This window comes from Myotis brandtii, unplaced genomic scaffold (assembly GCF_000412655.1).
Source record: "Myotis brandtii unplaced genomic scaffold, ASM41265v1 scaffold433, whole genome shotgun sequence".
NCBI classification, from domain to species: Eukaryota; Metazoa; Chordata; class Mammalia; order Chiroptera; family Vespertilionidae; genus Myotis; species Myotis brandtii.
In genome coordinates this window covers 732,181-742,700 of record NW_005366559.1, presented here as the reverse complement: position 1 = coordinate 742,700, position 10,520 = coordinate 732,181, and the positions used below count along the sequence as shown (strand labels likewise).

The window sequence follows — 10,520 nt, the reverse complement described above, 5'->3', positions numbered from 1 at the left end:
GGGAGTGTGGTGTGAGCTGGGGGGAGTGTGGTGTGAGTTGGGGGGGTGTGAGTTGGCGGGGAGTGTGGTGTGAGCTGGCGTGGGGAGTGTGGAGTGAGATGGGTGTCCCGGTGCGCAGGGTGGCGGTGGAGAGCAGTCGGTGACTCTGAGGGAGGTGGTTGGGGCCTTTAAGGGACAAGGATGCCCGTGCAGAAGAATGTCCCTTAAAGAAATACTGACGGCTCTAAGCAAGGCTTTGGTGATTGCGTAGATGTTGATTGATTTGCTTATATTTTTCTTTAAGTATTTTGCATGTGGGTATTTTGAATATATGAAAACAATTATTCTAATAAAACCAAAAGTAAATGACGTTTAAAAATACTTACAACAGCCCTGGCCAGTGTGGCTCAGTTGGTTGGGTGTTGTCTGTGCACCAAAAAGGTTGCCGTTCGATTCCTGGTCGGGGCACCTGCCGGGCTTTGGGGCTGGGTCCCTGGCAGGGGGAGTGCAGGAGGCAGCCCGTCCCTGTTTCAGTCTCACATTGATGTTTCCCTCCCTCTCCCTCTCCCTTCCTTTCTCTTTAAAAACCAATTTAAAAAAAATACTTAGAACAGTTGGTGTTAAGAGAAAACGAAAGGGCTTAGATTTTTTAGGTAGTATTTGAATTTATGATGGTCTGTTTCAACAGCATTTAACTTAAAGTCCAATGAAAGGGTCATTTAAAACCCCGCAGCTCCTCTCACTGGGACGTGTCGTTGAGTTAGGGTTTGACCAGCTCGTTCTCTGTTCAGCTGGGAAGCGTTTTGTTCAGACTTTTCCTGTGGAGCGCTTTCCCGCCAGTTCACTTCACGAGGAAAAGCAGGCGTCTCGCTCTGGTTCTCACGGACCCTCGGGGTGGAGGAGCCGCAGCACGAGGACACAGCTTCTGTTTGTTCTGATTGGTTCCTGATTCTGCCAGAGGCTTCCTGGCAAAAGTCTGAAAACCAAACACTAGGGGATAGTTAGACGCTAAGAACAAGCTATTGTCACGAGAAAGCACAGATGCGGCCCGGATAACAGTTAGAGCCACCGCCCCCCTCAGGTGGCCGCCCCTGGGGTGGCATGCTGGAGTCCAAGGGCAGGAGTAACCTTCATTTTCCTTGGGAAACTGTTACGCCCACGACAGCGCCCTCCGCGGGCCTGGGGGGTCTTGCACACGCACTGGGCCTTCACTCTGTGCAGTTGCCATTCGCTGACCTGCTTGTGAACATGACCCTGACACGCTTCTTCTCAGGGAGCCTGGAGATGGACTTAGTGATCTGAGGCAGCCAGGCAGTGTTTGGAACAAATGAACCACCTTGGGCAGTGGAACATTTTGTCAAAAAACAGAATCTATACACATAAAAGGCTAACATGCCAAGTGTTCCCTGGGCGTTCAGCTGGGAGACCGGGAGTTCGATGGCTCGCTATGACGTGCGCTGACCACCAGGGGGCAGCATGAAATGAAGGGAGGCCCCCGCCAGCAGCCGGAAGGCCCCGATGGGCCCTGATCGCCGGCCAGGCCTAGGGACCCTAGCCGTGCGAATTTCGTGCATCGGGCTTCTAGTGTGAACATAAAACTGTTCATCGATTTGCTGTTCAGGCCTGTGAATTGGCTCCCTGAGGGAGTTCTCGGATGCTTTCATCCTTGGTGGGAATCAGCATGACCAATGAGAAGCGCACCCAGGCGTGGCTTCAAATTGTTCAAAAAGTGTAAAAGGGCAAGCAGTGATCGGACATTAATACCGAGAAATTAAATCGCATGTACATCTGTCTCACTCATGCAGTGCAAGTTCATACGTTTTCTTTCTCTTCTTTGGGTGCCACAGTTCTGCTTGTTTTAACTAAGAAATGTTAATTTTGGAGCCAGTGGGAATTTTTAATGTTGGTATAAACTGTATGAAATATTCATTCATAAATGTTACTAAATCTCATGTCTTTATAAATTCTTCTTTAAAAGGCATGGCTAGATGCGTGTAATTTCTTAGATTGTAAAGATGTCTGTATTTTTTTGAATTTGAGAAGGAAATATTTTTAAATAACATTTTCCCCCCTGAATTTTGTTTAGACAGAATATTGGTGAAAGTATTCTTTACCTGTGGGTGGAGAAAATAAGAGATGTCCTAATACAAAAATCTCAGATGACAGAACCAGGTAGGATGGAAAAATATTATCAGTGCCATTTTCCTTACCGTAATTACATTTTCACATGGATATTCTATTTGAAGTTTTTAATTACAGTCTGTGTTCTGTTCTATGGTTTACATATAAGTTTTCTGGAAAGTTCATTTACTCATGTAATTATGGTTCTTTGGTTTAATATAGTCTTATAGAAATATAATTTTATGGTTAAATAAAATTTATGGATCAAAAAAAAATCTCTTCTTTGATTATTGTTAAGGTAATATGTACCATGTAACATTCTTCATGAGTTATTAGACTATAAGCTAGACATTATGTTTATAGAAATGCTTATGGAAAAAAAACTTTGAAAAATATACTGACGGATAGTAAGGATATAAAAATTGACTTTGAAAATTGATTTTAAAAATTCAGTTGTAATTCACTTACCATAATTATTCACCTTTTAAAACTGTATAACTGAGTGGTTTTAGTATATTTCATGGTTGTGCAGCTATGACCGCTCTCTGATTTCAGGACATTGGAACGTTCAGATTCTGCTCTATTGCTGTTTTCCTTTTACTGGGTCATTAAGTCTGTGACATCGTGGGCATTCCTCGCGTTTCCTGCTCGCTCTGCTAATCTTTGCTTCACTTTCCACAAAGACCTTCTCGAGAGGACAGTAACGATCTAACCCGACTCTTATTTCCAAATAGAGTTTTGTTGTTATCACTGATAGAATGGTTTTCAGTTTGGAAAAATAGGGATAAAAAACACACGCATTAGTTTATGACCAATGTTTGAGAAGGTCAGTACAGAGAACGAGTCACTTAGGCCTCCCTTGGGAAGTCAGTGTACATCGACAGTCTACAGTGTGCCTTTTTCCAGGGCATTTCACTGTTTTCCTACAGAAGCAAATGCTTTTACTGCTCCTTTCAGCAGAGAAATGAGTAGTGTGAGGCCATTCTGTCCACTGACGATCTTCTCTGAAGTACTTTCCTTAATGCTTTCTGCTCCGTAAACGAATGCACAGCATTTCAGGGCATCGAAGGGAAAAGTCATCTAAAAACAAAACGGACTGTGCCAGCCCCCATCCTAGAGGTGGGGGGGCGGGTGCAGGAAAGGGGTGCCGCCCGTTACAATGTGGGGCTCTAGAATTGTGGGGTCACTCACCTCAGGAAACTTAAGAAATTATTGATCTTATGGTATTTCCCCTTTTCCACCTTATTCATAATGGAGTCGGCCACTCTTCCGATGTTAAAGCTGTTGCTGTGTTCTGTGTACTTCATGGTTTTCAGGCATTTTGTTTGGGATGTTTGATCAGGAACTGTTTGTAGATCACGTTGGGGGGAGAGGGGGCCCTGAGGGCTGGGCCAGGCGGGGGGTCAGGAGGGCTTTCCTGCCCGGCTCCCCCGTGACAAGGAGTGTGTTTTGATTTCAGTGTTAATCTTCAGGAGAAATTTATTATTTATTATTTCATATTTTTTTTTCTACTTTAGAAGCATTAAATTTTGAAATAATTGTGTACAACTGTTAACAATTTTTTAAAATTTTGAGCTAATTTTAGACGCACAGGAAAATTGCAGAAATGACGCAAAGAGCATGCCCCTCTCACCCTGCTCCCCCCACAACCTCAGACGCGACCTCATGTCCTTGTCCAGACCCGGAAGCTGCGGCCGAGGGTCCGCTAAGGAGCTGGCTCCGGTTTCACTGGTTCTGACGCGAATGTCCTTCCGGCTCTTAGGGCCCCGACAGGACCTCGTGCCTGTTTCCTCCTCTCTCCTGGCCTCTCAACGCTGCCTCCGTCTTCCTTTGACTTTTGTGACTTTTGATGACTTGACACTTTTGAAGAGACGCGATTGCCTGTTTTCTAGAACGTTCCTCAACTTGGGTTTGTTTGTTATTTTCCCGATTGGAGTAGGATTGGGCACTCGGGCAGTGGTGCCACAGCAGCGACACGGCGTCCTTCACAGCACGTTGTGTCGAGGGGCTCATGGCATCAGCGTGCTTATTGTTGGTGATCTTGACCTTGACCCCTGGCCAGAGGTCAGCACTGCAGAGTCCCTGCTTTAGTCAAGGTTCTCTGGAGACAGAACCGATAGGAGGGGTGTGTGTGTGTGTGCGTGTGTTTGTGCGTGTGAGTGTGTGCACACGTGTGTGAATGTGTGTGAGTGTGTGAGTACGTGTGTGAATGTGTGTGTGCGTGTGCGAGTGTGTGCACGTGTGTGAGTGTGAGTGCATGTGTGTGAATGTGTGTGTGTGCTTGTGTGTGTGTGTGTGTGTTTAAAAACAAGAGCAAGAGAAGGAGAAAAAGGTGGGGGAAAGAGGGAGAGAGGGAGAGAGGGGGAGAGTGGTTTATTTTAAGGACCTGGCTCACCATTCTGGAGTCTGGCAAGTCCAAAACCCGCAGGGCAGGCCGGGCCCAGGCAGGACTTGAGGCGGCAGCTCGTCTGCAGGCGCAGCCCCGGAGCTCCCTGTGCCGGGGCCGGTCCCCCTCCTGCTAGGACCTGAGCTGGAGGAGGCGGCTCTCCCTGTCGGGCGCGTCTGCTTCCTGAGCGTCGGCTCGGAGTGAAGATTCCTCCCGGACAGGCCTCCACAGGAGCAGCCAGAACAGAGCTTGGCCAGGTTCCGGGTCCTGTGGCCGAGCCAACGGGCGTGAAACTTACCGTCAGCGCCACCATCGTTGCCTTGTTTCACGAGTCCCGCGGGAGGGACGCTGTGGGGATGGGGTGTCCGTCCCCTCAAACGCCTCGCGGGTGTGAGCGCTCACGGGGTGTCCGGTCAGCAGCACTGAGGACAGCCGGCAGGCGTTTTCCTGCTGGCGGGTCGGACCCCATCCTCCTGCCTTCGTCCCTCGGGACCCCCTGTGAGGGGGGCGGCCTCCTCCATGTGTTCTGCTGATTTCTGTGCCTGCGGCCCGCGTGTCCCTGTCCCTGCAGCCCGCGTGTCCCTGCGGCCCGGGGCTAAGCTCTCGCGCTGCCATTGCTGTTGCTGACGGTCCCGGGGCGGGTCCCGTGGGCCTTGGAGAAGCTCGCGTGTTTCTCAGAGCCGCTTAAACCTCTGGAATCACAGACGACCCCACGGCCCCTGGTGTCCGAGGCTGAGGCCCTGATTCCTTCCCCCGAAGGACGTGTTCAGAGCCCGAGAGGCCGTGTTTAGTGTCATTTCTGACTTCTGCGTAGATCACTCACGTGTCTCCTGTCCCACAGGCCCAGAGGTGAAGCAGAAGACGGAGGAGGAAGACGTGGAGAGTGAAGACGATGTCCTCGTGGTGTGCCAGCCCGAGACCCCAGGGCGAGCGCTGGGCTTCGACGTCGGTGAGAGTCAGACAGGTACGTGGCGCTGACGAGCTGTCTCTAGACCAGGGGTGGGCGAACTTTTTGACTCGAGGGCCACAATGGGTTCTTAAACTGGACCGGAGGGCCGGAACAAAAGCATGGATGGAGTGTTTGTGTGAACTAATATAAATTCAAAGTAAACATCATTACATAAAAGGGTACGGTCTTTTTTTTTTTTTAGTTTTATTCATTTCAAACGGGCCGAATCCGGCCCGTGGGCCGTAGTTTGCCCACGGCTGCTCTAGACGGTGGACGGTGATACTGGGAATAGGTTGGGGATGGGTCGACGTGTAGTGAACTCGCACGTGTTGGGAAGTAGTTATTAATATGCAGGAAAATGCGTTCTTGTCTTTCCCGCCTGCTGGTCGTCTGGTGTTGGCTGGGTCTGTCGGATGGGGAGGAAGAAAGTAGAAAGTTCTTTTCTCTTTTCTAGGGTTTTGTATAGTGATGGGAGAGGTGGAAACTAAGAAAAGCTGTGTTTTTAATTCACGTTTCAATTCACACACGTTTTTCTGTTTTGAAGTTCGCAGCAACCTCCTGCCATCTCAGCATTAAATTTTGGTAAAAGTCACAGAATAAATGTCCTCATTGGAAGTGCAGCCACTGAATGAAGCCAGTAAATGCCTTTAAGGTTATAGCTTCTGCGTAAGCGAATTTGTTCCATAATCTAGTATGAAAGGAGAATCAGCCGAACCGGTTTGGCTCAGTGGATAGAGCGTCGGCCTGGGGACTGAAGGGTCCCAGGTTCAATTCCGGTCAAGGGCATGTACCTTGGTTTCGGGCACATCCCCAGTGGGGGGCATGCAGGAGGCAGCTGATCGATGTTTCTCTCTCATTGATGTTTCTAACTCTCTATTCCTCTCCCTTCTTCTCTATAAAAAACATCAATAAAATATATTTTAAAAAAAAAAAGAAAGGAGAATCAGCTGTATGTTAACATCAGAAAGTATGTTCCCTTTTAGTATTTTAAGATATATTTGTACTGATTTCAGAGAGGAAGGGAGAGGGAGAGAGAAACATCAACGATGAGAGAGAACCATGGACCAGCTGCCTCCTGCACGCCCCACACTGGGGGTCGAGCCCGCAACCCGGGCCTGTGCCCCGACCGGGAATCGAACTGTGACCTCCTGGTTCATAGGTCGACCCTCACCCACTGAGCCGCGCCGGCCGGGCCCTTTTAGCATTTTACATTTTTGAGCGAATGGTCCATTTCCTCAATCCCTTATAGAAACACGATAGGCCAAAGGGAGCACCGTTCTCTGAAGGCCCGGCGTCCTGTGCCCTCACATCGGCCTCGAACCCGTGCCGGGAGCGTCTCAGGTTCTCCCGCTGCCTCTGGACTAGGAGGAGGGACGGAGAGGAAGGGAGGGGGAGGGAAGGGAGGGGGAGGGCCCAGGACTCGCCCGGCTCCGACCTGCGTAGCTCCCGCTTCAGTCACGTCTTCGTGAACTTGGCATCAGGTTTCCTTTGGGAAACAGGACCCCCCCATGAGAAGAGTGACAGTCGCAGGCATGGCACACGGCAGCCAGCGCACAGGGACCCGCGTGCTGGGCTAGGACAGGCGGCCCTCCCCGGGACGGGAGTCGGCGGCAGAGCAGCCGGGGAAGCTGGTCTGTGCTCGTCCGGCCACGACCAGCGCAGTGGTTTTCGGGGCGGTTTACAGCCGCCCAGAAACACGTTCACAGGTGTTCGCTGAAGTAGTTCACTGACTGCAGGCAAACTGACTTGGTGAGATTCAACCAAGTGGCTAGAAGTGGGGACACATTTTAATTCTTTTTTCCTGAATAACTTTCCATCCTAAATGCAGCCGGTACAGCAGCCAGGGTGGCTGGTAAGTTTCTCTCTCTCTCTTAATTGAATGTATTGGGGTGACATTGGTTAATAACATGTATGGGTCTCAGGGGTACAGTTCTGTGACTGTGAGCGTCATCTCTGTGTTGTATGGGGTGTTCTCCACCCCAAGTCCAGTCTCCTCCCATCACCATTTATCCCCCTTCACCCTCTCCTGCCCCCCCCCCCCCCCCCTGCCTCCCCCCCCTCATCAGACGGGGGGCAGGCTAGTGGCTCTTCAACTTGTTTAAGACGCAGAGTAGCTGGAAATGATGACACCCCGTGGAACACCAGTGTGGCACGTTATTGATACACTAGAGGCCCTCCCGCAGGGTCCCTTCACCTGGCCGGCGATCGTGGCCATCAGGGCTCTCACCCAGTCCTGATTGGGGCCGATTGGGGCCGATTGGGGTCGGTGGGACCGCAGGTCGGCTCCAGGGCGTGTCCAGCCCCATCTCGCCCAGTCCCCATCAGCCAGACCCCAGCAGCAAGCTAACCTACCGGTCAGAGTATCTGCCCCCTGGTGGTCAGTGCACGTTACAGCGACCAGTCAACTGCTCGGTTGGACACTTAGCATATTAGGCTTTTATAGCTATGGATTTAATTCAACCCTATGAAGTAGGAGCAGTTTTATTAGCAGAAGACATTACGTTATAGCTATAAAACAATGTCGTAGGTTTCCCAGCCAGTGTCATCGGTCCACCAACAAGAGAACAGATGAATACGTTACGGTGTATTAGCAGCCGTCAGCGTTTTTGGTCTCAAGACCCTTTTAAACTCTTAAAAATTAGTCGTGTCACCTGTGCTGCCGCCACAGTCCGGGGTTGGAGCCCCGGCCCCCATTCTCACTGGTGACCTCTGGGTTCGATTCCCGCAGGTGAAAGACATCAGACAGGTGGGTTTATGTGCAACATATTGGGAGCCTTTTTACTTAACATTATAACTGAATTTAATGGGCAACTGTGAATTGCTGTTTGGGTTGATTTGCCATACAATGTACATTTCTTTCCCAACTCTCCCCTCACCCACACCATTGCCACTGTTTTAGATTTTGAATGTATGAATTTAAAAATAAAAGTGACCTCCTTCCCTAACTTACAGAAATGGAAGAGCTGCCGCCGATCGACCACGGCGTCCCCATCACCGACCGACGGAGCACCTTCCAGGCGCACCTGGCTCCCGTCGTCTGCCCCAAGCAGGTGGGCTGCTCGCGCCCTCGGAGGCGGGGACGCTGTTTCCCCAGCGCAGTCCCAGCGAGTGGCTTTGCAGTCACACCCTTGCTTTTGCTGTTGTTATTTTCACATAAGAGAAGCGATTCGCTCCCCTCCCCCCCCCCCATGCTGAGAATCTGGGGCGGGTGTTCGGTGTCCTCTGTCACTCTTTTAAATTGTATCTAAACGCTGACTGGGGCTGACCCTCAAACGAACACCATGTGGTGCCGCAGAAATTACTACGTTTCATGGTGAAAAAGAATTACATGAGCCCTGACCCAGGGCTTTGCTGGTTGGAGCTTCATCTTGTGCACCAGGAGGTCGTGGGTTCGATTCCGGTCCAGGCCCGTGTGGGACAGCCCTCCAGCCAGCGGAGCCACGCCAGCCAGGCCCAAACCTTCCTCTTCGATGCCTCTGCTGGGGCTGCGGGTGAAATACATTGGGATTCAGATCAACATCACTACACGGGACCCACTCACACTACCGTTATCTGTGATTGACCTGAAGTTGCGATTGAACTGAGCGTCTTTATTTTCATTTGCCAACCTGGCCCCTCCGCACACACCGTGTCCTCCGAGCAGGCGGCTCCTTCCTGCCCCTCTTCCCTTTGGACACAGAAATGACCACGTCTCTCAAGTCTCGCTCACGTCACTCCCCGTGGCCGTGCAGGAGCCCAGAGAGCGTTCTGGTTTATAGACTGTGGGACACACCATTACGGTGCATCTATCATCCCAGATGCGTAAATGCGTAAACTTTTAGAGCTCATTTTTTGAAATTCTCGTATTTACATGTAGAATTCTCTACACGGGGAAACATGTTCCTGTTTAAGTACGAGGCATGGTTAGTGCTCAAGTGTTTTTCTGATAATTGGTGTTTAGAAACCGGGTCTGTCATGTTCATTCCATCGTGAGCACCGGTCTCTGCCCTGAATGAGGAGGAACCTTGGCAGTGGCCTTCTCGGCCGTAGAAGATTCTTTACGTAACTTCTATGCCACCTGCAGGGCTTACATCAGCTTCAAGATGTTTCCTAGTGTTTGTTTATAGAGAAAGTGAAATGTGCACATTTGTTTATTCATGTTCTGCTGTTTTTAAGGTGAAAATGGTTCTTGCCAAATTATATGAGAACAAGAAAATCGCTAGCGCCACCCACAACATCTACGCATACCGGTGAGTGAGCGTGCCTCCAGGAGCGAGCGGTTTGTAAAGACGGGAGAAATGTGCATGACTGTAAACAGTAGCAACTATCATGTATTCTTCCCATTACATAAGCAATCATTTGTAGAATATTAAGAAACTGCAGAAAAGAAAAAAAATCAGAGGGGAAATCAGCTGTTTTCTACCATTAAATGCAACCAATAGTACGCGATACATTTTCTGTCCTTTCTGTGCAAAGTTTATCTTTTCAGTGCTTTGCCCTAGTACCCCACTTTTTTCTTAATGTACAAAAACAAATTTCCATGTTGTTTACATTGCTTTGTGAACATTATTTTAATGCTTGACTAATAGCTGTCTGAGGTTGCAAACTACATTTTATTTAACCGTTTCCTGTTGGTTTTAGTTTTTCCTGTTTCTTTTTTTTTTTTTAAAATATATATATTTTATTGGCTTTTTACAGAGAGGAAGGGAGAGGGATAGAGAGTTAGAAACATCGATGAGAGAGAAACATCGATCAGCTGCCTCCTGCACACCCCCTACTGGGGATATGCCCGCAACCAAGGTACATGCCCTTGACCGGAATCAAACCTGGGACCCTTCAGTCCGCAGGTCGATGCTCTATCCACTGAGCCAAACCGGTCAGGGCAGTTTTTCCTGTTTCATTATCTATCCTATATAATAAAAGAGAAACATGCAAATTAACCACCCCTCTGCTATGCCCACAAGCCACGACCACCAGCCAATCAGGAGCGAGTATGCAAATTAACCCAACTAAGATGGCAGCGGCCAGGGAGCTGGAGCGAGCAGGAGGCTTGGGTTGCCCCCGGCAATGGAGGAAGCCAAGCTTCCTGCTGGCCCTGGGCTCCGC

The 10,520-nt window shown here is 49.7% G+C and overlaps 1 protein-coding gene across 1 annotated transcript in view; it reads left to right on the top strand.

The window, feature by feature from the left end:
- The window catches only part of IMPACT (impact RWD domain protein), a 20,603-nt gene that overhangs the window by 7,186 nt on the left and 2,897 nt on the right, over positions 1–10,520 (top strand). The window contains exons 5-9 of the mRNA XM_005874307.2: positions 2,066–2,151; positions 5,328–5,450; positions 7,264–7,287; positions 8,388–8,485; positions 9,591–9,664. Coding sequence (XP_005874369.1) covers positions 2,066–2,151; positions 5,328–5,450; positions 7,264–7,287; positions 8,388–8,485; positions 9,591–9,664 — 405 coding nt within the window. The remainder of the gene's footprint in view (positions 1–2,065; positions 2,152–5,327; positions 5,451–7,263; positions 7,288–8,387; positions 8,486–9,590; positions 9,665–10,520) is intronic.